At 39.9% G+C, this 26,862-nt stretch overlaps 1 protein-coding gene across 1 annotated transcript in view; it reads left to right on the forward strand.

Moving 5' to 3' along the window:
* Positions 1–832: 832 nt before the first annotated feature.
* The window catches only part of WDR11 (WD repeat domain 11), a 61,099-nt gene continuing 35,069 nt past the window's right edge, over positions 833–26,862 (forward strand). The window contains exons 1-11 of the mRNA XM_063132740.1: positions 833–1,033; positions 2,664–2,775; positions 3,229–3,382; positions 9,938–10,111; positions 11,575–11,761; positions 14,688–14,853; positions 16,883–16,997; positions 17,448–17,643; positions 18,612–18,715; positions 19,668–19,844; positions 22,749–22,833. Of these exons, the coding sequence (XP_062988810.1) occupies positions 948–1,033; positions 2,664–2,775; positions 3,229–3,382; positions 9,938–10,111; positions 11,575–11,761; positions 14,688–14,853; positions 16,883–16,997; positions 17,448–17,643; positions 18,612–18,715; positions 19,668–19,844; positions 22,749–22,833 (1,556 nt within the window). The 5' untranslated portion in view covers positions 833–947. The remainder of the gene's footprint in view (positions 1,034–2,663; positions 2,776–3,228; positions 3,383–9,937; positions 10,112–11,574; positions 11,762–14,687; positions 14,854–16,882; positions 16,998–17,447; positions 17,644–18,611; positions 18,716–19,667; positions 19,845–22,748; positions 22,834–26,862) is intronic.

Here is a 26,862-nt window from a genome sequence, read left to right on the forward strand (position 1 = left end):
TAAAACCTGTGATAGTTCTGCTGTGTTGCATACTGCACTACCACTGCTCAGGATGTGGCTTTTCAAGCAAGCAAGGAGGAACTGCAGGCGAGAATTCTCAGATCTTGGCTAAAATTGGGGCAGTGAGGGACAGGACAGGTAGACTCCATTATTTCCCCAAGCACCATCTGAAATCAGGCATAGGAATATGTCAGACTATATGGATAAACTCAGTGCTTCCAAACGAGTCTTGGTTTCTTTTAAAAAAATGTTTCCATAATTCAGAACATCATGCATTTCCCTCCATAAGTTACATCTTGTTACACCCTATTTCTTTGGGCCTGTCTTCTCAAGCTGGTGCCTGCCAGATGGTTTGGACTACAACTCCCATTGGCCGTGATGGCTGGGGATGTAGGGAATTGTAGTCCTATAGATTTGTAGGGCACCTGTTTGTGGAAGGCTAATTTAGCGACCTCTGCCGACCCGCCCTCTCAATAGAAACTTTTGCTCGGAGGCGGTATAATAATAAATTTATCAGCATCATAGTTACAATAATAAGACGTTAAGAAAACTTTGTCTCTACGAATAAGAAGCGTAACTCCAGCAATTCTTAAGCCTTGGTTTGCTGCTATTGCGCATGCTCAAGTGAATCTATAGAGTGGGGAAAGGTAGGGGCAAGCTAAAATCTTGCGGCTTCAATTCCCGCCACTGAGCATGCGGGAAGGAATCACCCTGGAGCAATTCTTTAATTCCCCCCTTTTCTCCCTATGCGGAAACATTCTTTGAGGGCCGGAACCAATGTTCTGCGGCCGGCGGGGTAAGTCGGATCAGTTGGGGACAAGGATTGGTGGCGCCCCGCCCGGAAGAGACTGCTTCCTTAGAAAAGCTTCGGTTCCTTTCTTCGCCCCCGGTCTGTCGGCCGCTCGGGACGAGACCCCCCCACCCCACCCCCTGCTTTCTTCTAAGCCATGCAGCCCTACATGGTTAACATCAAACTGTCGGCTCGGACCCTGACCGGGGCGCTCAACCCTCAGAACCGAGGGGCGGCAGATTGGTGAGTGGGAAAGGGGTAGAAGTGGGGAAGGAGGGGAGCCGCGTCCAGGCCGGTGGGGTGGGGGAGTGGGGAAGTGTTGTTATAGGATCACGTGCGTGGACTATGAAGGAAACTGTGGGTAGATCATTAAGTTTTGCGAGGGTCACACTCCGATCGTATGCAATTTGACTCGAAACGAAATCTCTTGAAGTAAGTGTTTTGGTCTTCAACTCCAGCATGGCCAGTGGTCAGGAATGCTGGGAGTTGCACTCCAAAAGTTTTGGGGGGCACCAGGTTGGGGAAAGCTAGTATACGGGAGTCCAGCCTTAGTGCAGTGGATGGAAGATAGGTGTGGGGTGCTGCCCAAGCTGTTGTGTGGGAAAGCTTCATGGCGGTATATGAGAGGAAATTTAGGAGTAGGAATCTTGTGTTGGACAGTGGATGCTAGATTAGTTAAGAAAGCGCAGTCTCAAGGAGAGCATTAGTGAAATGTAAACTAGTTTGAAAGCCTGTCTGGATTTTAATGCAGGGTATATGATTAATTTATGTGGGATACTAAAGATGCAATCCTATGCATGTTTAGACAGAAAAATTGCCCACAACTCCTGGCATCCCTCAGCCAGCCTTTACAATCAGAAACCTGCAACAAATTTGATGAGGCATATTAAAAAATGGAGGGGGTGAGGCTTTGAGATGGGATCATGAAATAGCTGGTTTTGGGGATTATGAAGCAGCTGGATTTAGCATCTTCTAAATAATATTTAGCAAAAGGGAGCATGAGTTAAATGGTAAATGGAGGTGTGGGTGCAATGACACATTGAACTTAAAAGACAAGCTAGTAGCATGCTGGAGAAGGGCGCAATGGAGGAAAAAGGGCACTAGACCTCCATCGCTGGAGAACTGAGGAAAAATTCTTCTATGATTGTTAAATAGAACAATTTGGGGATTCCTGCTGATATGCCTAAGAGTAGCTGCCAAAAGAGTCTTCCAGATATATTGTGATGTCACTACAGGGTGTATTCTTTTTGTGGGAGAGGAGATTCTTGACTTGAAACTTATTGGAGTTACCGAATAATTACAGTTTTTTGGATCATAAGTAGTTTAATCACACATTTAGGGAGTAATCTTATGAGGACAGTCAGCAGCCGAATATCCAGTACAGGGCAGCTGGAGCATTGAGGCTGGGGCAGCCATAGGGAAAGTCGTATGTGAACCGCCCAGAGAGCTTCAGCTATTGGGCGGTATAAAATGTAATAAATAAATAAATAAATGTCCACGGCCCTAGTCTCCTCCCCTCCCCTCCCCTCCCCTCCCCTCCCCTCCCCAGGAAACACTCTCTTTCCCTGTGTGTGCACTCCATTTCTGAGTATGGAGACATAGCCAGAACCATGCTGGCTACATAGGGGAAGCATGGTTTCTGGGTTCCGAGATTCTAACTCTGTTTCCAACATCAGAGCCCAGAAACCGAACAATCCTATGTGTCCCCCTGCCCCAGATGCTGTCTGGGGGGCATAGGGTTGCTCCTTTAACATGTTTCTGCTTTTTGCTCCCTTAACGTGTTGTCCTATTTGTGCTCCCCAGCAGCAGTATGTCTACCAAGGCTCACTGAAATTATCTTTTTCTTTCTGACTATATGGTTATACTTTTCTAGGGGCTGGCAAGGTTTGATTGCATATGGATGCCATTCTCTTGTTCTGGTGATTGATTCAAAGACTGCTCAGACCCTCCAGGTTTTGGAAAGGCACAAAGCTAACGTTGTCAAGGTAATTTCAAAAACAATCTTTTGGAAGGTTGCATAATCAACATTTTACTCTAAAATGAGCAAAGAGCAACCCTCATGGGCTGCCTTCATGAATTATTTTAAATGTTTTTAGTACCTCTGTAAACCCTGTTTTTCAGTGGCCCTATTTTAGTGCTATTGCTGTCTGCATGCATCACCTGAGTTCACTATTAGAGGGAGTGATATAGCATAGATTAATTTCTAACTGCCATATAAGAAAACTGGTGTAACTACATTTGTTCTGTCTTTATTTCCCCCAGTTAGCTTATTATTTATCATTCTTCCTCATATTATTCAGCTAGAAATAGCACAAACTAGTTCTTTCTACTATAATTTCTTGATTATGCTTCATTATCCGCCGAAAGTGATCCAAAAGTGTTTTATGCTTCTATTTGTTACAAATAACTGTCAGTTTTACTTACCTTCTTGTCTTCAGGTTAAGTGGGCTAAGGAAAACTACCACCACAATATTGGATCACCTTATTCTTTGCGCTTGGCTTCTGCTGATGCCACTGGGAAGATAATTGTTTGGGATGTAGCTACAGGAGCTGCTCGCTGTGAAATTCAAGAGCACACAAAACCCATTCAGGGTAAGGAAACTGCTTTTTTGTATACCACAAAATGTTGTAATAATAAATGTACTTACTATCTAGAAGAAGAAATAATGTTAAGTAGTCAATCTTGCTAACTCCTATTTACATTCAAGTAATTCCAGTGTGTGCACTTCTCCTTGCATAGAAGATGCACTCAGTATGATTGTTCAGTTGTAAATGTTTTACTTGCTTTGTCCCAGAGGCTTAAAAAGGGTTAATACATCTTAAAAACAATATAAAACATTCATACTTCAGGTTTGCTGAGATTAATGGGGCTTTATTTCACTTAATGAAAAGTTCTGAAATCATTTTACAAAAGGTAATGGTTGGAAAGTATTTTAATTATCTTTATAGCTGGTTACACAAATCATTAATGGTGTAATTCTATATATGCTTAACTGGGAGTAGGCCCCTTGAACTCAATGGGACTTACTTTTGAGTAGATCTTTACAAGGTTGCACAGTGAGTGTATCTTGAACATTGGAATACATGCTGAAGAAGTGTATAGAAATAAAACTAGACTGGTGAGCCCTTGAGTAAAGAGCAGTATAGTTACTCAAGGTCATGACTCTCCTTTAGGCATAACTATTTCCTCCCTTTTCTGCATCCACTGTCTCCTTTCACCTTCTCTATGGTTTCACTTAGTTAATTTCTCCCATACTAACTTATTGTCTCAATCAGACTGTGGATGCAATATAAAAAATGTAAGGTATCCTGAGATCATTGGGTGATGTATACATTTTAATAAACATGTTTACTTTAATGTCTTGATCTTTTCTGTAGAGCTGGGCCTATAATGACATTCCTTTTACTTATGGCAAATTATATCCCACTGTTCAGGGCAATTCTAAGTATGTCAGCAGTTGACCCTCAGGAGAAGTCTGCTCTGTTGCTAGCCCCTCCCCCCCAGTTATATCGCAGTATATGGTCTGCGATAAGCTGATTTCTATAGTATACACACACGTGTGTGTGTATACTAAAGAAATCAGCATATCGCAGACCATTTTATTCTGAATAATATTACTTGCTATGTCATATTGCTGTCTTTGGGACATATGTATAAAGAAGGTGCCCTTCTTGTAAGGGGAATATACCTAAAGGATTACTTGATCTGTAGTTCACATTAAGTGGAGTGGAAATGTTGGCTTTTATTAATATCAAGTTTACCAAGTCATCTGCTCTTCCGGGCTCCTTTTTCACAGTTGCTACTGAAAGTTGTAAAACAAAGCCAGATTAGGAATTCTTGTGTAGCAGTGAGCATTACTGTTTTGAAATTTAAATTCTATGCAGTAACTCTCAGTTCCTCTAAAAGTTAGATTGTGTGTTTTATTGGGTAGGATTTCAAAGAGGTCATTTCTTGGCCAGCTTAGATGCTTGATCATGCAGTAGGGCAGCCTTCCCCAACCTGGTGCCTTCCAGATATTTTGCACTACAGCTTCCAGCATTCCTGACCATTAGCCATGCTAACATCTGGAGGGCACCAGGTTGGGGAATGCTGCTTTAGGGGGTTGTATGCAGTAGGTAGAGCTTGAATATTTCCTGGGTTTTTTTGCTCATCATCACAACCTGTTCACGTGGTGGTACATTTCACATATGGGCTTCCCATCCCATTGCAAGGGATGTTAATTAGTATTTAGTAAAGCTATGGTGAAGAGAATCAATATGTGATTGAAGTGTTAAATGACCAGGCTATTGTATGGAATTGTAGCCTGCATATTTTTTAAAAAAAGCTGTAAGTAATGAATGAAGGAAAACTGGAAGGGCACACAGAAGCAACAGTACATATGCAACCCTCTTTGCTCTATTTTTTATTTGGATTTTTCATTGCATCTGTGCATTTCAGATGTGTATTCTAGCAACTCTGTTCAGCTCAGTTAACTGAAGATACATAATCTTATAACAGAGTACTGTTAGGCTGGAACCATCATTCAGTGATAGAGCGCCTGGAAAAGGTGTGACATCATGTCATCTTAATTTTCTCTCACAAACTGTCGGCAGCAAGTGCAAAATTGTTATGCCTTTCAGTAAAAGGCATTTATATTATATGATATCAACAACAACAACAACAATTTTATTGCAGTCAATAGACCATTCCAGCAAAAGTTACATATGAAAGGACTGACCGTACATTTAGCTATTAAACAGACAAGTAATCATAGTGGATCTAATAGAAATGGCTAAGTTCAAAAACTTAGCCACTTGCTCGGTGATTGACTTGTCTGAGTTCTGAAGTAATAGGATATTATATTATATTTGGAATCCCCTTCAAAATGATAGCAGCTTGAGCAAGAATAAAAGCTTGTTTTCAACATTTTTCTCTTTAAAACGAATTTCCATCTTAATGTTCTCTAATGTGTCTCAGCTCTCTGGTGGCATCTTCCCCACGTAGCAAGCTGTGCATCTCCTGCTGTTTATAGTACTACCCACATTCCTCATTATCATCACAGTTATAGATGTGTTTTATTCCTGAAGTAAAATTCGCAGCATCTTGATGAGATGAAATTTCCAACATGGGCTTCCATGAATAATTGATACTTTGCTTGCCAAGTTGTCTTGTAAAACTTTTTATGACCCAGAATGACCCAAACACTTTTCTCCTTTAACTGCATTGCTTGAAATGCTGTTGAAGTAATTTGAAATTTGTCTTGATTGCTTCTTATGATGAAGTGGAAATGATCTGGTCACAATGCATAACATATACAGTGCTGAATATATCTGTGTAATAAGGTGTTTAAATTCTGGGCATGTTTTACTATTGCTGTCACTTAGTCCTGATTCTTCTCCTGTAGTAGCTTATTTGAATCTGTCATCTGTAATCTACCCACATATTTAAAGATAATCTTGCTTGCATTCATCAAAGATTGTCAAGATCAAAATGGAGGCATTATACTTCCCTTCCAATAATTATTCAAGTTCTCTTCAGCATTCATTTTTCTTAGATGTTATTTTCTTTATTAATTTTAGCTGCCCCCTCCAGCTAAGGAATATTTTCCCCTTATCTGGCAATTAGTTCTCTTATCAAGCAATGAGTGAGAGTGATGAGACAGAACGATGAAATGAGGCAAGTGAAAATAGGTTATGATTCAGGAAATGATAACTATAATATGATCTCATTGTTAGTTAGCCTTTGACAGCTTTTTTGTTTTTTAGTGGCCAGGCTCGGGGTTCTTTGGGTTGCATATGCCATATTCCATCAGGTGTGATGAGACCCAGCAGTGTGTAAAGCAAATCTCATGTGTGTTATCTATATGGCTCTGGTGTTAAAAAGAGCTGTCGCTGCAGTCTTATGCACACTTGCCTAGAAATAAGTCCAATTGAGTACTTTAGGGCCTACATCTGAGTAGACATGTATAGGATTGCACTTTAAGTGTCATCTTGAGATCTGGGCTCACATCACCATTTCCCAAACAAATAGAAAATACTTGTGTTCAGTCTTCCACAAAGCCACGCGTTCAAGTCTTTGATCTTGGTGAGTAAGAATGCCCAGGGGCCAGCTATCTAGAAGGAACTTGCTTTTCAGAAGCTATACAGAGAGCTTTGGCTATTGGATGGTTTAGAATGTGATAAATACATAAGCAATCAATCAATAAATTTAGACCGCCAGAAAAACCTGCAGTGGGTTTTTTTGGGGGGGAAGAGGGAGTCTGTGTTCTACTGCTCTGAATGGCATCAGAAAGGATTTCTGATTCCCGGCCTCAACACCTGGCATGCCACCTAGTAGGCTTTATCGCCACTGCTGCCAGACCTGTTACTGCAAATGTTGTGGCTCATCTGGGTGGGGGATGCACTGAGCAGAGTGCCAAGCCCACTTGGTTTGCTTGCAGGGGCCAGTGCCACCTTGTTAATGTCACTGACACTCTTCAGGGCAAAGCTAATGTCATTAACAGAGCAATGCTTATCAGTGCACATGTGTCAAACTTGGTCCATTTGCAGCTGCCCCATCCCAGAATTTTGATAATATTCTGTAGTAACGGTTTTGTACCTGTATATGCAGGTCATCCCTGTGTTAGGCCATTTGGGGAGGACTGCAGTGGGACTCCAGGCAGGCTGATTTTGGCTGGTGGATGTGAGGTTCAACACCTCTGCAGTAGGTAATTGCCTCCTGGGTCTTGCTCTACCTCTGTGCCACCATTTTGGGACTTGCTTTGATTGGTAGATCTCTGGCTGCTAGCAAAAACAGAGGGGATCATGCAAGCCTGAGGGACTCAGCCCTATGCTGTCTGTCCTATAAACCCTTCTCAAGGTTGTGTGGGAGGGGTGGAGAGGGGCAGATTGCACTACCTCAGTGGAAAAGGAAAGGCACTCTGCATGTGCTTAGGCACGCTTTTACTATATTCCAATTCGCCAGTCAGAATAATTGTTGCCTACCAACCGGCAACACAATTTGTTGACCCTAGGTATGCCTTTACTGAACATTCAGGAAGCTCTCAGCCACTAGCTACCTTATCTGAAGTAATTAATTGTAACTTTTCCCTAGTTAGTTATAAAAATGAGGTTGTTAAGAAATAAAATTGCTGACCGTTGTCTTGAAGTTCGTTTGCTTTTTAATATCCTGAATGAATGATGACTCTTCAGGGGTGCATTGGTCAAGATTAATTTAACCGGATCTAGATTGTTTTGGAAAGCACCAGGAGGGAGAGTTCTGTGGCTACAGTGGGGCATCTGAGGACTTTCCTTTCTACTGTAGCTCCCTGTACCAACTGCCAAACTATTTCCTAATTCCTATTTCCTTGAGGTACTCCTTCTGGTGCAGCAGAATGAGCTGTAGTTGAAAAAATAGCAAGGTCCCTGTGGGTATGTCAGAAGCTCTGAGGTTTTAAATCTGTATTTTAAATCTGTGCATTGCTGCTTGGTTTTGCTCCAGTTGTACTTTTATTTTGTATGGTTTAAATTTTTCTGAAACGCTCAGAGACCTACGGCTATTGGGCATTAGAGAAACAAAATAAATAAATAAGCACTTGTGCATGCCTAACAGGCTGCTTCCTTTGATCTCACTCAAAGTTATCCAAATATGTCATCTATCTGCTGTCAGTTATTTTTTTAATTTTCAGCTCCCTTTTCCTGCCCTGTCTCCCCCATTCCCTCCCCCCCTCTCCATTAACAAAGTGCAAATGACAGTCGTCCTTAGACTCAACCAACCATGTGGTCTTGCATTAGGAATCCTTTACCTCCGATCCTTGCTGGCTTGTCACTGTCTTGGTGCCAAGCTCTGCCCATGTAGCAAGTGTCACGTTATGTCTTTGCTTACAAATGCTTTGGGATGTCCTTCTGCCAGCAACATTGGCAAGGATTGCACTGGGCTCTGTGGACTTTCAGGGCCATTTAAGAAAGAGATGTCAGCTGAATGGCTCCTCTTACTCATAAGATGTGTTCTGGCAGTTTCCCATCTCCACCGGTAGGGGGCAGAGTTAGAGATGTAAAATTTCTGTAAATTTTGAAGCTGTGGGGAAAAAACATTTTTTTCCAGGGGGTTTCAGGGGGGAAATTGATTTTTTTGGAAAAATTGGGGGTGGGGATGCAATATTAGTACTTTTTACAGATTGAAAGTCATTTTGTTATTTTCGGAACATAAGATGTAATTATGTACAAGTTGGTTTGGCATAAAATTATCACATTTGCTAAATTAAAAGTACAGTGTATTTAATCCATTATTACAAATTGAATTTACTTTTTTTAAATTTAAACTTTGTTGTTGTTATAACAAATGGAGCAACAAGCTCCTGAGCTGTAAGGAACCTCTGTGGTTTTGCAGTTTATGAGGATCATACAAAAAACAATTTAAAAAGAAGAGACCATCAACATTAGTAGCAAAGAAAATTATTTATTTCTCCCCTAGTACTTCACTTCTATTCATTCCCATAAAAAGAACTGAGAAAAAGCAGGGACCAAGATTCAATGAATATGCATGAAATTTAATCAGACACATTTGTCTCTGTTTCAATGGCAGTGTCTCCTAGAGGCAGAAATGCATCTTGCTCTTGCATTTGAGAGTTGTAGTCTCAGTTTGCAACCTAGGACTTGCTTGTCCTCGGTGCACAGAAATTGTAATAATCTGATACTGTACATAGTTTTTAGAAATCATTTGGAGAAGTAAATATCTGAACACCTTGTCTTAAACATTTTATTCATCATGCTAAAATAAAACATTGCATAATCTGTTTTTCTTCATTTTTTTTTACATTTTTTCAATTTTTCGGGAAAAAATGGAAAAGCCTTCCCCCCCTAATTTTTCTAGATTTCCCCCGGGCCTTTACATCTCTAGGCATTGTTGCTGTTAAGAGGTTTATTTTTCTCTGAATGAACAATAATAGATAATATTGGTGGTTTTCCACACCTTGCTAACCTGTGATATGCCTATGCCATTCATTTTTTTAATTCTTAAGCAACACAAGGATTTATTTATTTGCTGTAAATATTGAAATATTTAGCTGTAGGTTTCCAGTATGTTACTTATTCTGATTTTTGTCCTGGAAACCCAGAGGATTAAAGGGATTGCTGTTCTTTATTTCAAGAGCAATTGCTTCTCTTCCCCCCCACCTTCCTTCTTGACAGATATGCAATGGCTGTGGAATCAGGACGCTTCTCGAGATCTGCTACTTGCAGTTCACCCGCCAAATTACATTGTGTTATGGAATGCAGATACTGGCACCAAACTCTGGAAGAAAAGTTATGCAGAAAACATCCTTTCGTTTTCATTTGATCCCTTTGATCCTTCAAATTTAACATGTGAGTACTGTCTTAGAGAAGTATTCATTTCCCTGCTATCCCGTAGGAGTGATTTTTACTGTTGCATGAAAGTTTTCTGTTGGATCATAAGGCAAAAGGCATGGAAATGCAATAAGAGAAAAGAGAGAGAACTCAACATAGGGTGATTTTAATTAAGCTCATATGTAATATTTTAGAGAGACCTTGGGGGAAAACCATTGAATCTGAAGTGGTCAAATGAGAATGGTTGCAGAGCAAGTAATTAATTAAGGTGTTAATGGCTAAGCAAGTGTACCACAAATCAAGTCCAAAATTGAGAGTCTAAAAGTACAGTGCATATGCAGGCTCATCATATGTCTCTAGTGTACTGAACGGGGATAGCATCATTAGCGGAGAAGAAGGGAAATGCAGGGCTGACTCTTGCCCGCATTCACACACCACGCTGAACCAGCCTTCCCAGCCTCGTGCCTTCCAGATGTGTTGGACTGCAACACATGCAGGTTGGGAATGATGGGAATTGCAGTCCAACAAGTATGAAGAAACCACAGTGAGTCTCAGGCTGATACCCTCCCCCTCCTCCCTCCTACATGGCTGGGAAGAGGAGTTTAGAAACGTGTCCTTCTGTTTTTGCTTAAAAAAGCTATTTGTGTTGTCCAGACCTAGAACTCTAGTTATTCTTTTTTTAACTATTTTTAATTATTGTGAACTGACCAGAGAGCTTCAGCTATTGGGCATTATAGAACTGTAATAAATAAATAGATGGTATTCTGTGACTGGACCTACGGGTTAGGTCATCTGGAGTTCTTTGCTAGGTTTCAAAAATATACATTACTCTTTCTGTTCAAACTTTAATTAGAACATCTCTATATTCTTTTTAGTTTGGTCATTACTTCTTTCTAATAAACTGGTGTGGGTTTTTCCCTCCCTCTGATTTCTTTTACGTAAAAATGAGAAATGAGGATCTAGTTTGGGTGTATTATGTGTACATGTGTGTGAGGAGGTCTTTTCAAGAGGGACCTACTACCAAGCATGCTGACTCAAAAATAAGTCCCACTGAATTGACTGGAATTTGCTTTCAAGGCAGTTATGAAGGGTTATAGCCTAAAGGTTTTTAAGGTATTGTACATTAGGGCCTCTTCATTTAGAGATCCATCCTATGGGGCAATGCTATACAAGCGACAAGTTGTGGGTAGTTGCAAGTTGGTATGCTGAACTAATTTAGAAGGACAAACGTGTCTGCCAATAATCCTACACTATTTTTCCATTTAAAAATCAGATTTAATTGTCATAGCTAGTATTTGTGAACCATTCCTAACTATGGTGGCTAACATAACCCATGATTTAAACATGCTCACTAACCATTTGCTGCAAAAGGGTTAGCCTAATCATGGCTAAACGTGTTCTCTGAACAGGCCCTAAAAGTGAAATGCTATTATCAAATTACTCCACATGTTTTTAACAATAACTGCCTTTTCTTGGTGCAGTGCTCACAAGTGAAGGAATAGTGTTCATTTCGGACTTCTCTCCTTCCAAGGCCCCTGTCAGTTCGGGGAAAAAGGTTTACATTTCCAGCCCCCATTCCAGTCCTGTTCATAACAAGCTCGTATCTGCTACTGGGGCTAAAAAGGCCTTGGACAAAGTAAAAATTCTCATCACTAATGAAAAACCAAGGTAAGTATTAAGGGAGTGTTTTCTGCTATGCTCACAAAACTTGTCCTGTGTGGATGAACCCGTATAATGCCTATACTGTAAGACTTATTAATTGATTGGTCTATTGTATAGCAGTTTAAAAGGAGTCAAGAACAGGAGAAGGTTAAAAAAAATCCGTTTTTGCCTCTGTGACTATTAACCCAGGTTGTAGGGCAGTAAATTGTTACTTATTTAGAGGAGGAGAAAGATTTTGCCATTTAATTGGGGGTTCTGGGAATCTCTAAAGCTTGCACACTTTTGTGACATTTTTGTTGGTCCTAATAATTGCCCAACTGTAGATTTTAGATTTTGTTTTTCTCATGGACCAGAGCAGCTATCTTCGATTAGTTTTTGTTTTTTACAGACAGTTGTGATGATTAACTATCCAGAGTAACCGTGTCATTAATACAACAAAAGCCTTTGAAGGGAGGGATGGTAGTTTCTAACCCTCCCCCCCCTTACAATTTTGGCTGCACCAAAACATATTATCAAATTCATGGAAGTGGCTGTAGAATTTTACTGAAGTTACCACTTGTTCACCCAGGGTGATAACTGCATAAGAAGCTTAGTCAAAAGACTCCCTAATTGCACAGTCTGCTGGTAAGCTCCCCTGTCAAAATGTTTCAGACATTTGCAAGAACGTTATGTTGGTCTGGGAATGTTTCTGTTGGTTTGTTTTGTACTTGATAGGTAATGTAGGTGTGAGTTATTTATTTTTCTTAGAAAATATGTGTCAAGTCTATTTTTAAAAAATGTTACCTCTAATAAACTTGATCATTGCATTTTGATAGTTTCTCCTAGCAAGCATTAAGTTTCATATGGCACAATTTTTGTTCTTTGTTCCTTTTTTCATCCTGAATAGCTTTAGATTTGTCAGTAATTGTGTGAACAAATTCATCAGACTGCATTGTGAATAGGCACTTAACGCCTGATGTTAATGCCAGTGTAAGATCAGTGCCTTAATAAGAATTTTACATTTCAAACAAAGGCCTGATGACATCTCATTTGGCAATTCTTTGCGAAATAGTATCTTTTTATGTTGGCTTATAGAGCATGCAAAGCCTATGTCTATTTACATTCCAGGGGGTAGAGCCTTCAAAATTGACAAAAATGAAACTGGTTCTGCTATTTTAGTCTCTTTGTAGAGCGATGGGGGCATTTTTAGGTGGTATCTTTAACGTTTCCTTAAGTATTTTGTTTTAAGTTTATTTATATGCTGTTCTCCAGCGGTAAACCATGCCCAAAGTGGCTCCCAATAAACACTTTACCAAAATAGATAACAATCTGTTACAAAACATATCAATACATTCAAATAAGACAAAAAAACATTTCAATGGATATAGAATAAACTCAGTATTGCAGCGAAATAACAAATATGGAGCAGAATTAAAATTAGCAGGATGAAAAACCCAAACAGCAGTAAAGATAATCCATGCTACTAATACTGGCCTTGCTGTATTCCAAGGGGCCACAGAGGCCTGGTTTAAATAGAATTCAGAGTTTCTCACTGGGCTTGATGTTTCACAATTGGCTCCCTCAATTTTTTTCCTCCAGAGGAGGCCGGCAGCAGTAAAAGGGGAAAGCTGGAGAGTAGCAGTAATGGCAAGTTCTCTTCTGATCCATTATGGGTCCGATCCAGAGTTTCAGTGATTTCAGTGGGACCAAAGCATAATTTCCTTTGTCTGGGTTGGAGCCTATTTTTATGGTTTGGGAGATGTGGGTGCTTGTCCAATTCTACATTATGACTTGTAAAGTGCTTCTCACTTGCCAGCCAATGCTTCTGATCAATTAACACATCAATTAAAAAAGCCGCCTTTTGTTGGCCCAGACAAAATGCACAGTCCTGGTTGGCACCAATCGTTTATTTAATCCTTGATTAACCCATGGTTGATTGCCCTACCCAGGCTTGGTTTGGCAGATAATTTGTTTCTGGTGGTTGATTTTCTCCATCTCTGGGTTGTTTGCTTCCCTCCTTTGTGCATTTTCTCTTTGTATCCCAAGCACTTTTACAGTCTTATAGTACTGACATGTATAGCAGCTGGTTTGTGGGGTTTGTTTGTTTTTCTACTCTTGCCTCTACCACCTGGTGAAATAACCCATGCACAATCCACAGTTTTGGGTTCACACATGATGCCAACCCATGGTTTAAACAACCCATAGTTTACAAACCAACAACAAACTATGGGTTTTCCTTCTGGGTTGTTTGTGGTTAGCAAATCATGCTTTGTTAGCACAGCTGAGTCCACACTTCATGGCAAACCATGGTGCATGAACCCAGCCACAGAATGGAATTTAAACCAGGGCCAGGAATGAGTGAACATGCTGCCCCCCGCATGCTCATCTCTTCCACTTTGCATCTGTTTTCCAAAACAACCCAGGAATGCCCCATCCTTGGGTTGTTAGTCATGATGTCTGAACCTGGCACTCTGAGTTGTTGAGGATTAAACAACCGAGTGTTTGAAACCATGGTTTATTGGTGGGCTGTTTAATCCTCAACAAACCAGAGTGCCAGATTTGGACGTCATGACTAACAACCCAAGAAAGGGGCATTCCTGAGTTTTTTGACAAAAGGGTGCAAAGCGGAAGTAATGAACGAGCAGGAGGCAGCACATTTCCCCCTGCCTAACTGGTGTTATGTGTGAACCAGGACAAAAAGAGCTGGTTGCCAATGTTATGGTTCAAATATTCTTAAGATTATGGTAAAATAGTATTTCTGTAATAGCCTTATCAATTATTGAAGATGAAAGAATATAAAATGTCCTTAGTAGCTGTTTACAAAGCATTACACATTGCTGTTTAATTTTGTTGTGGGTTCCATTTTGTGTATTTGAACACTAACAGCTTTGCAAAAAGCTGGCCCATTCGCTACTAAAAATATTTTAATAGGGCTTATTTGTGATGTGTTTAGTGCCGAATCAGTAACACTGAATGACTGCCTTCAGCTATCCTACCTGCCTTCCAAACGAAACTACATGTTGTTACTCTACCCAAGAGAAATCTTGATTCTTGACCTTGAAGTAAACCAGACAGTAGGTGTGATAGCAATCGAAAGAACAGGAGTGCCTTTCCTACAGGTAATAAATCCATCTTGGAAATATGTATGTGTCTTTTAATGTTATCGTGAATGTTTAATTCCATTTTGCTCTGTATTTGTCCATAGCTATAGAAGAGGTATTTGCCATTGAAGGCAACGTCAGTTGAGGGGGACGGGACACACATAATTTGTGGCATTTATGTTGTTCTCAATGCTAAATAAGCTTGTTTGGGGCTGAAAGGCAAGGTATAAAGTTTGCTTCCTTTCACAACATATCTTCCAAAGCTTTTGTCATGACTTAAAGCCTTGCTTAAAGTTCACTTGCTCCACTTTCCTTATGGAATACAGATGTTTCTGTTGATAGACTGGATGTATGCAATAATCATCCAAGACAACAGTTGTGAGTCAGTAGGGAGTATAAAACCAGAAGTTTCAGGGCAAAATATGTGCTGAAAAGTAAAATAACCTTGAAGGAGCATTACGACTGACAGCTATACCCCGAGGTCACTTTGGCCTCCTTGTCAGCGCCTTGCCAAACTAATTTTTGACAACTGGATGCATGCAAGTTGCTGTAGGCTCTGAAATGGGAAAATAGCCGGTAAGTTGGCAAAAGTGTATGGAAAAAATAAATAAGAGCTAGCACTTGCAGCGTGTTTATTGTGTTTTTTGTGGATGGTGGTATTCTTGTGGTTAACATATAGTGAAAAGCAATAAACAAGGTGAGAGAAAATTGGAGCCTGGCATGGCAACACTATTTAATTCAGCTCCCTAAAGTCTGCTGCAAATTACTAAAATGGAAACAACCCTGTGGTGAAAGGAAATCTCATTTTATAGTTGTTTAGATGCTTTCTTCATCAGTGACATCACCTTTTTTGAACATGTGGGCTTATCTGAGCTTGTTTGATCTTATGGGAATTGTTAATCTATGTGAGCCACTGCGAAATAAAGCTAAACATCACAACTATTGTAAATGTCTGAGAATAAAGCATGCTCACTCATGCGGATAGAATAAATTTATCATGGCGGAGATGGTGGCATTTTGAAGGAATTCTTCATTACAAAGTACAAAATCCTACTCAAAGTCACCTTAATGTGATTCCTACCTCAGACATTTAACACTTTTTGAAAAGTATTGAAACTCACTCTACTGTAACACAAATTCCTAGGTGTTAGTATAGAAGCATAAATAATATTTTAAGTAACTGAGGTTTCCTCCATCATAATACACAGTTTTCTTAAAGTGGATTTCCTCACTATATGTAACCAAGCTTTTGCACAATTTAATTTTGTGCATTTTAGTTCTGTGTGGTGTTGGTGGAGGTATTTTAAGGCTACTACTACTATCCAGGTTCCATCCTCTTTATCAGGGAGGTGGAAATCGATCACAATAAAAGAATATTCAACCTTTTATCACTCTTCTTATTCTCTGTTAATTGCACATACCAAAGGGTACCTGCCATTCTTAGGAACAAATAATCTGTATTAAGAGATGTTGAGTGTTCTTCGTAAGCCAGTAAAATTACTCTATTGACACATTTTCAATTTGGTATTGTTATAAGGTTCACCACGGTCAATTCAAATAGGAGATTATTTATAAACATTAATTTATTAATGTTAATATTAATAATTAAGATTTTTTAGCCATTTCTATTTGGCAACTAACATGCGAGGCTACTGCTCAGGCTACCCTGTAATCAATAGGAGCATATGAACGATTAGAAAATTAGTTGGCAATTTTTTGTGTGTGTTTAATCAAATCTTTTGGACTCTGCAAGTTTAACTCAAGTAGACTTTACATGATCTTAATATTGTGAACGGCTGAGAGATTTTACTATACTCAGCAGTATATAAATGTCACAAATAAATAAATCAGATAAATGATCTTATTCCTTAGGTTAGCCTCATCCTGCTCCATACTGAGTCATGATTCAATAAAGGCACACTTGAAGCTAATTTGAGACAACTGTAACCATTCCCACTCATTAATCCCTGTGGGATTTGTATTGGTTTATTAATGCTGAAGGAATATGAAGAAAACTAATTTATGGTTCCTGTCTCTGTGTATCTAGGTAATCCCTTGTTTTCAGCGTGATGGATTGTTCTGCCTACATGAAAATGGCTGTATAACTTTGAGAGTTCGCAGATCTGCCCATAGTTTAAGTGTTACATCAAATGAAGATCCAGGTGAGTGGGCTACTCATATCTAGGAAACTAGATAATTCACATTTGAAGTTATGAAGTTAACACTAGCCAGAATTTCCACTTACTAGTGATCAAACTTGGGCTGTCAATTTACCAGCTAAAATTGGTATTTATGGCATCTCAGTATAGTTATAACGTGAAGATATTTGATTATATAATGCAGATAATTGTCCCTACTCTCTGTGGACATACAGTGTATATTCACATACTTCAGTCTCTTTAGTAATTGATTACTATATCTTTTATTGTGCCCATTTATTCTCCAGTAAGTGGTGCAATATGACCTAGCACATTATTATATAAAAATATTGTTAATTCCTATCATATTGAAGATGTAGCAGTGAAGATCAGAAGAACTGGCATACAGGCATGGTAACTGCGTTTGTTTTTATAGCTGTGGGTATCCGACATCTGGTATTTTGACATTCACAGACCCTGATCCCATTCAGGAGCTGGTCTATGACTTACGAAGTCAATGCGATGCCATCAGGGTTACCAAGACTGTTCGCCCATTCAGTATGGTGTGCTGTCCAGTGAATGAAAATTCTACAGCTCTCATAATCAGTGATGGTAGAGTGATGATATGGGAGCTGAGGTCTACCATTGCAGGCCGAAGTCTGCGCACTAGGTAACCTGCTTACATTTTTTATCATCTCTTTAAATGTATACACAAGGAGTTTATAGAAGTGATGATGCTGGTGCATTTCTAATATAGAGAGAAATAAGGTTGATGTAGCAGTTTGGGACACAGTTTTCATGTAAATATTTTATAAATTCACATGCTGAGAAAGTAATTGCACAGGCAGTTGTAGTACCCCCAAGAACTAAAGAGATCTTAGTAAAGCAAAATCCAAAGTGGTTGGCATGTAATAACAACCTAGTATTTTGTGTAAAAATCAAAACCGAGTTGTCACAAACAAGGCAGCGTACTGGTTCGTCTCACTGCAAATGGAGGCAGCTAAGCAACCCATGCATGAACCAGGAACTCTACTTTTTCACTCCCCTGACAAGCCAGAGAAATAACCCATGGTTTGTTCTTGGCTTATTTCTCTGGTTTGTCAGGGAAGAGACAAGTCAGAGTTCCTGCTATGCACATAATGCTAAGCAAACCAAATATGAGAGGTCCATGGGTCAGTGTGTATTAGCACACAGACTTATTCATGACAAACCACATTTTTTATTATTTTTGCACCTTGTTCTGCTTGTGGTTCCCTGGTTGATAGCTGGTTGACCACTGTGTGAACAGAGTGCTGGACTAGATGGACCCTTGATCTGATCCAGCATGGCTCTTCTTACGTTCTTACATTTTTAAAATTGTGGGTTGCCATTATGTGCAACCCTTGCAAGTGTCTGCCACTGCTGCAGTTTAAATATATGTGTGTTCACAGCTGGTTTTGTGGGTGGGTGAATCTGTCAGGGAAATAGACAGCATTTCAGGAACACAATAGGTATTCAGCCTACTCCCTGCCCCCTTTGACCCTAATCACTGAGAATCAAAGCTGCCCCTGTCTGTGGAGACCCCACCCTTTTTCTGCCTAGGTGTTGCTCATGCTGGAGTGCATGCTCACGTCTTGTGGTTGTTGTTGCCTTTTCCAGCCATTCAAGTGTATCACCTTTGTATTCACCCATCTCGTTCTGTGGAATTCCTGTTGGAGCATCTCAGAATAAGCTTCCCGACCTGTCACTAGATAATATGATAGGTAAGTAATGCAGGGGCAGAAATCTGCTAAAATGTGGAATGTAGCTGGTATGCAGTTGGTTCAAACAGAATTCTGAGAATGAATTTACATCATTGAATTAACTTATGTTGTTATGAGAAGTTTTTTGACTGAAACTTTGATTTTTAGGGGGGAAATTATCAAAGCAGATTACACCTTAATGCTTTGAGTACTGTAAAATCCAATATACAAACCTTATAATTGTGTGAAATATATACATGGTTTTAAGATTTGTTCTGAGACATGGGTGCAGCTGTTAAAGCCAACTTGATTTCATTAAAGATCTGTCTTAGTAATTACCTGAGTAGCAGGTAACACTTGCATCCGACAAAGTGCTCCAGTCCACAAAAACAGATGCCACCATAACTGCATTCCTGTGTTTAAAGTGTCAAAGAATCTTCATTCATTTTATGGCAACTAACAGCCTTCCCTCCCTGGAATTTACTAAGTAGTCATTTTTCTATGTTTAACTTTAGCTTTGATAATTAATTACTTTGGATGCAGTCTTTTACAACAAAGACTTGGATCATTACAATGAAGTGGAATTTACAGAATTGAAAAGATTTGAGGGAATTGTGTGTATTTAAGATTAAATTAACAGAAAATGTAACAGATGTTTGTGCTTTCTGTTTTTTCTGTGTTTTTTTTTGTTTAAATCTTTGGCTTCTGAAAACAGAAGAACATACCCTACACAGTTCTGATTGAGGGCTGTTCTTAGATAACACTGATGTAAAAGAGGTGATCATTTTTACTGGAACTGACTCAGCACTTGTCGAACGCATAAAGTTGAACAACTTTCTTATAAAATATTATTGTTATGCTATATAAACAGTAAAGTTTTATTGGAAAGATGATTTCCTTTTTCAGTTTTGTGATTGCTCTGCCAAATCACGTGTGAATGATCTGTGCTCCTTTTTGTTTTAAAATAAAACAGGGCAAGGCACACTTTCTACAGAAGAACAACTAAGAAGTTGCTGTTTACAAGAAGTGCATTTAAAATTCCTGCTAACCGGGCTTCTTTCAGGCCTCCCTTTGCCTCCGTTTGCTATACGCATGTGTCCACCTCTTACCACAAAAAACATAAAGCAGTATCAGCCTCTCCTTGCTGTTGGTAAGTTTCCTTAAACAGGAGAGTTCACCATGTTTCTTAGTCTGACTCTTTGCAATAACAAGTGTGGGTAGTAAACTGTATGTAACCTTGGGGAGACTATGGGCATGTCCACACCTGGTTTTTTCCCAGGATCATCCCTGTGCGTCCAAATGACGCACAGGGGATCCCGGGGGCAGGCAGGGACGACCCCTCCATTTCTGCGAACTGGTTGCCCAGTTATCCCAATTTTCCCCACGGTCCCAGGACCATCCTGAGAACCATAGCTGGTGTGCTGCATGGTCCCGGGGCCTAAAACGCACACCGAGCCATGCGGGATGGCTCCGTGCCAATGGCGGTGGGGTGGGGGAAGCAATTCCGCACACACAGCTCCTCTTCTGTAAAAAAATAAATAAATGGTGGCCGTGACGTCCCTCCTTACTTCTGGGACATCGCATAGCCGTCTAGACTCTGGTGGAGGATCGGGGAAGCAGGTAAGTCCACGATCCTCCCCCTCTATACCCTTAAATGTAAACATGCCCTATTTCTCTCCAAAATAGTATGTCACTGAGCTACTTTAGTCCTTGAATTATTTTTCAGAATAAATGCAGTCATCCAACATGAAAAGTTTTCTTCTTAAGCAAAACTGTTTGCAGCCTCTCCTCTTCTTGGTTACTTCTGCCATATGACATCATTTTGGTTTGTGTCCCATTCCAAGCCAAAGGCATAGTGTGGCTAACGATGCATTTTTCAAGTAATTAAAATATAAAATGCTGAAAATGCAGTGAATTAAGCTTACCCCAGCTAAATATCTGCTTAACTCGGGCTCCAAAATGCCAGCCAGTTCAGAAAGGTCTGCCATTATTTTAATGGAATGCACTCCTGAATCAGGTTTAGTGAAGCGTCTCCTGCTCAAAGCAGTTAATAGTTTTAGGGTGCAATCCTATGTGTGTTTAGACATCAAAAACATCTAGAAAAACATAAGAAAAAAACTCCCTGCATTTCCAGCCATGCTTCGTTGTAGAAGGTTAGCAGCCTTAAAGTATGATGGCTAACCTTGTCCCCTGCTCTTCTGTACAATCCAAATGATGTCTGCTTAGTCTCTTCTCATGGCTTGTCTTGGTCTTATGCAGTGCAATAGATTTTTTGCAGGTTCAATACTGACACATATTTTTCTGAGGTTTATTCATTCTGTTTATCAGTCACCCAGTAACGATCTCACTGTGGGAGACATGCAGACATGCTAAAACTGGTTAAACATCTCAAAATCGACATAAACAACATTCTGTACAGCAGCAGGGCTAAGACTAAAATGATCACTTTAAATAGTTGAAATCTAGAAATCATGACTTCAGCTATATGAGGCCTAACAAGTTCCATAGGGTTAACCGTATTAAAACGTGGCATAATACCAGATATTAAAAGCACAGAGGTTGAAAAGGTCTTTCTCTGGCATTGAAAAGGTATTAATGCTGATGCCAGATAAACCTTTTTTATTCTCTCAGTATTTTAACAGTCTATAAATTAATTTTAACTTGGCTGTTTTAAATTTGTATTTCTGCACTGCTTCTGATTTTATCCTGGTTGTGCTTTTATATTATATTTTATATCATGTTTTTATACTGTTGTTTTATACTTTGAATGGTTTAATTTTTTGTGAACCGCCCAGAGAGCTTCGGCTATTGGGTGGTATAGAAATGCAATAAATAAATAAATAAATAAACCTGTGGGGATGGCATTCTGTAACCGAGGGGACACTGCAGAGGAGGTTTATCTTTGGCAGGGATGAGGAGCCTGTGTCCCTCTAGATGCTGTTGGACTCTAACTCCCATTGTCCTTGACCATTGGCCATGCTGGCTGGAACTGTTTGGAGATGGAGTCTCACAACAACAGATTGTAAACCTATGCGGCAGGGTCTTGCGATTTACTGTTTTACTCTGTACAGCACCATGTACATTGATGGTGCTATATAAATAAATAAATAATAATAATAATAGAGGGTCACTGGCTCCCCCCCCGACCTACAGTAACATTTTTAATCCAGAATGCCTCGTCCCTCAAGCTGAAGTTGCTGCTTGCCCTGGTGACTTTTTCACTGTTTTAAGGGGAAGTGCCTGTGTATGAGATAAGTCTTCAGGACACTGCAGCAATTCTGTTTGTGTAATAAGTCAAGGTAAGCCCAAATGTCCCACCCCATAATACGCACTGCTTTGGATGAATCATCCATTAAGGTTCTGCCGGAGATTAGAGGTGATCTTTGTGATCGATTATCTACCTGATCCTTGGTTAAATACATGAAATTACAGAGCCAGTCTACTTGGAATGTCTTGTGCATAAACACTACCCGCCTGCCTTTATATTGACAGGACTTATGCCTTGCAAACAAGCCCACAAAAGTTACTGGCCTGCAAAAATTCTTACTATCCTGCTGAGAGATTGGTAGTTTATAGGCAACCCCCTTTCTCCACAGCCAGCAAGAAAATATGTTCTTCTTCTTTCTGTGCTGGTCTGTGAAGAAGAAGCTTTCCTTACTTCAGGGCTATCATAGAATCAAGTGGAGGAATAGAGTAATCCGTTCCTGCTTTCTGCATTTCTATGCTGGCTGGAAGCCCTTTCCTTCAAGGCCAACTTGTAAACCGAGGGAGCTGGCAGAAGCAGAACAGAAGGATTCCATGTGGTCACCTGCATTTCATTCCTTGTCACCTTAACAACAGGGCATGTTGTTAAATAAAAAGTTAGCTGACCCGCAAGACTTTCCCTAGTACTAGGGAAGCTGGATGTAAAATGTGGCTAGTGCCCAGTTCATCAACCGAGAGTAAATTAGCAAAGCAAACTTTGTGAAAAATTCAGTTTTGTTTGTTTCCCAAAGTTGAATTTAAAATGTTAATATTCTGTAAATGTTACAAATATACAAATGACTCTTTGCAGGAACAAGCAATGGCTCAGTCTTGGTGTACAACCTTACCAGTGGGCTCCTGCATAAAGAGCTGAGCATTCATTCCTGTGAAGTCAAGTGAGTTGTTTTTAATTGTTTGTGGAGAGGAGAATTAAAATGTTTCAAGGTGCCATCAGAAATGCAAACAGTTGGCTTAATCGTAAATGGCATGCTGGAAGATTGTTCGGTAGGATAATCTTCCTTCGCAAATAGGGCCATAGCTCTGTGAAAACATTGATTTGTTGTGAAAATTGGTTTGCATTATACATATTTGAACTGGTAACTAATGTATGCGTTGATCAAGGCTGAATGCATGGCTTTGTTTTCTCTGGAACATTGCAGCATAGGGAATTATGCCAAATCAAATTTGATAATAGCCATATTTATATGGGCCAAGCTATATGTGACTGGCAACTCCTTGTTTCTTCCTCCTAGCCACTGGTGTGTGTGTTTTTTTAAAGGAAAACCCCCAAACAGCCACGGGAGTCTGGAATGAGGATGGTCTGCTTAATCCTATCCTTTCCACAGGGGAAAAATCTTGTGCATGATTAGGAAAAAGTTAGATAGCCCTCTACTCACCATTCCAGGCACCCATGGTTGCTTTGTTTATTTATATTTTTAAAGAAGCATCAGAAGGTATATTATTTATTTATTTCTGGTATTTATTTGCTATTGAATATAATAAATCTCTATGTGAGTCACATATAAATATTAAAATTACATTTAAAATACGAATAGATGGAACAGCTACCCACCACATGCATTACGACTTATGAGGTGTATCTTATAGGAAACAGTTTTGCTCACTGAGGCTTATTTTTTGTTCTGTTTTAAAGTTTCTGTTACGCTAGCCTGACTTTTAAAATAAGCCATACTATGTCATTGAGAGGATGCCGATTGATGACGACTAGCTATGCTGATCCAGAGCAGCCCTCCCCATCCCAGTGCCTTCCAGATGTTTTGTACTTCCATCACTTCCAGCTGGCATGTTCAATGGTCAGGAATCCCTGGAGTTGCAGTTCAAAACGTCTGGAGGGCGTGATGTTGGCTAAGACGGCTCTAAATTTCTCTGAAGCTGGGAGTGAGCAGTAGAGTCAGATGAGCATTTAATGGACCACTGCACTTGAAGTCTCCTCCCAGATGCCTCCCTCCCATCCCATGGGGCTGCAGCAGAGGGAGGGGAGGGAAACAAGGCCGCTCAGCAGTTTTTGCCTCCTCCACTTCTTGAATTGTATGCATTCCACTCTAGCTGGTTTTTGTAAGAACCACAACTAAGATCCAGTGCCTGCCTTTGCCTTTTTCCTCCTCCCTCTCAATCCCTTTTCCTTTTGAGTATTCAAACCATAAGCCTGAGGGCATGGACTGGCTTATTATTGATATTTGTAAGCTGGTGTGGGCGGCTTTTTTTGGTCAAAGAGTGGGGTCAAAATCTTTCCAACAAATAATCAGGTATTTAGTCACAGCCATGCAGAGTTAATTAGACCGCTGATGTCTTCTTCCTATTTGCTGATTTCCCATTTTTAGGACCTACCAGAATGACACAACATTTCAGTATTGTGGTATGCTTCAAAAGTAGCTGGGACAAAGATTATTTCAGTCATCTGTGCGCAGAGATATCACAGCTGGTTCCAATAATTCTTTTTTCAGGATGCAAGCAAGTCTGAAAGTGGTTTATACACCACAATACAGCATGACATTTATCTGTGACACATGGCAGACCAAATCAGAGTTTGGCTTGTACCAACTGTTAAACATGTCAAAACACAAGCAGCGGTTAGTTAGAAGAGTGTGATCACAAAAATCTGCTCTAAGCTTGATTGCTAGGATCATATAGAGGATTTGTATTGCACACAATAGTCACTGGGGAAAGAGTACTTGCTTTTAATTTTTGTATAATTTATTTCCTCTTTTTTCTTGTAACTGCTAGTGGGTCTATATAAGTTTGATATTTTGTTGTTTAGCCTTTTGAGTTTTCTGCTGTATTTTTATATTAATATTAGAACACTTAAAGCTTAAACAGCAGTGCTAATATTTCACAAATGTTAATTTTAAAACCATTTAAAATGTCTTATCTCATTCAAGTTCAACCAGTGCTTTATACAATGTGATATGCATAATTTTAAACATACTTTCATCTTTTTCTCCGTTTAATAATTGATACACTAGCTAGGGCTTTTCCTAATCTTAACTCTGTGCTATCAAAGTATTTAAAACATTTTGAACATCTTAGGTTTAAAATTAAATTTAATTAAAATAAATTGAAGTCCCCATGTGACAATTAACTATTGGGAGTTCCTCAGTAGCTGTGAAATGCAAAATATGTTTGTAAAAATTGACAGAACAGTGAGAAAATGAAAGTGCGTGTGAAATTTCTTAGCTACAAAGAATATAGAAATAATTCATGCTTCATTTTTCTCAGTTTTTATGTATGAGGTAAACAACATTTTGTTTTTGGGGAGAACTTCCTTATTATTCTTTTATACAGTTTTGGAAATTAAGGCTACTTTGGAATATCTTTGATAGGTTTTACATTTACATTTTACATCTTTGTAAGCTGTACATGTAAAGCAGTGTAGGGCTGATTCGCAAGTGACAGTCATCCATGTATTTTCTCCATAAAGCCCCACAGTATCAAATGAAGAAAACTCAAATGTGAGCAGGACTGGTATGTGGATGTAAGTCAGCAACCATTTCCTTCCTTCCTTCCTTCCTTCCTTCCTTCCTTCCTTCCTTCCTTCCTTCCCTCCCTCCCTTCCTCCTCCTCCTCCTCCTCCTCCTCCTCCTCCTCCTCCTTCTTCTTCAGAAACCATTTTATCCAGTTATCCTTGCAATAATCCTGCTAGGTTGCTTAGGCTAAGGCAATGTGACTGTCTTATACACATAGACAGTAGCTTATGAGAGTTGAAGTCCAAAACATCTGGAAATTTACCTTCTACCCATCCACTTTTTAAAAACTCACGTACCACTCAGACACCAATTTCTGCCTTCATATTTCTTCCCCCAACCCCCCTGATGATGCCAGAGACGGGTTGCTACACAAGTGAGGAAGGGACAGCCTTGCCATCTGCCATGATCACAGAAATAGCTGCTGACCGCCGAAAACCATGTATTTCATCTGTACTGAGGTTTCCCCATGCTCCCTGAAATGTGGGAATGGTTGTATGAAGAGATAAAGTAGGGCTGCCTCGTAATTAATGCTGCATGAGCAAGTTTGTATATTTAGAGGGGTGTTTTTTAAAACATTGCCCATTGCATGCAACATAGCCAATCTATGAAGGAAAAGCTAAAGCAGGGGTAGGAAACCTGTGGCCCTCTAGGTGTGGTTGGATTAACTCCCATCAGCCTCAGACAGCATGGCCAATGGTTAGGAATGATAGGAGCTGTAGTCCAACAACATCTGGAGGGCCACCCCTGGGCTGAAGTACCTGTAGCTTCTTAGATCAGAACATAGAGACTGGATTCAGATAACATGATAACCAATAGTGGTTTAAATAGTCTACGGTTGGTTATTTAACCCACCATGGTTTAGCGTGTTGTATGGTGTGTATGTTTTAACCAATGGTTAGTTAGTTGGCCAAAATAACCAACACAAATAAACAATGCATTGCAAAGTTGGCTATTTGAACTACTATTGGTTATCAAGTTGTGTGGAGGGCACCATTGGTCTTTTCCTCGACCACCATTGGTTATTTCATCAGCCACAGAACCACAAGGAAAGAGCAGTCAAAGTGGTGGCTGCCACTCTAGTCCAGCTGGCAGGATAGATTTTTCGGCAGCAATGGTTGATAGGTTACTAGCAGGAGGACTGAGGGAAAGAGAGAGGTAGGGGATGAATGAGTCAGCTAAGCGTGGACTATTAATCAACTCAATGCTGATCCTAATCCACACCACATGCAATTGTTATCATGTTATGCGGGGAGTACCCCTTAGATAAACAACTATTGAGTCGATTATTGCCCCACCGTTGACTATCGTGTTGTCCAAACTCAGCCAGTGTATAATTTAGCTTACAGAACACCTCTGCAGGAAGCATGATGGCCTGAGATGATTGTGTAAAGAGCTGAGACAACTTAGTTGTCTTAGTATAGGTCTGAATCTCCATATTCA

This window comes from Elgaria multicarinata, chromosome 8 (assembly GCF_023053635.1).
Source record: "Elgaria multicarinata webbii isolate HBS135686 ecotype San Diego chromosome 8, rElgMul1.1.pri, whole genome shotgun sequence".
NCBI classification, from domain to species: Eukaryota; Metazoa; Chordata; class Lepidosauria; order Squamata; family Anguidae; genus Elgaria; species Elgaria multicarinata.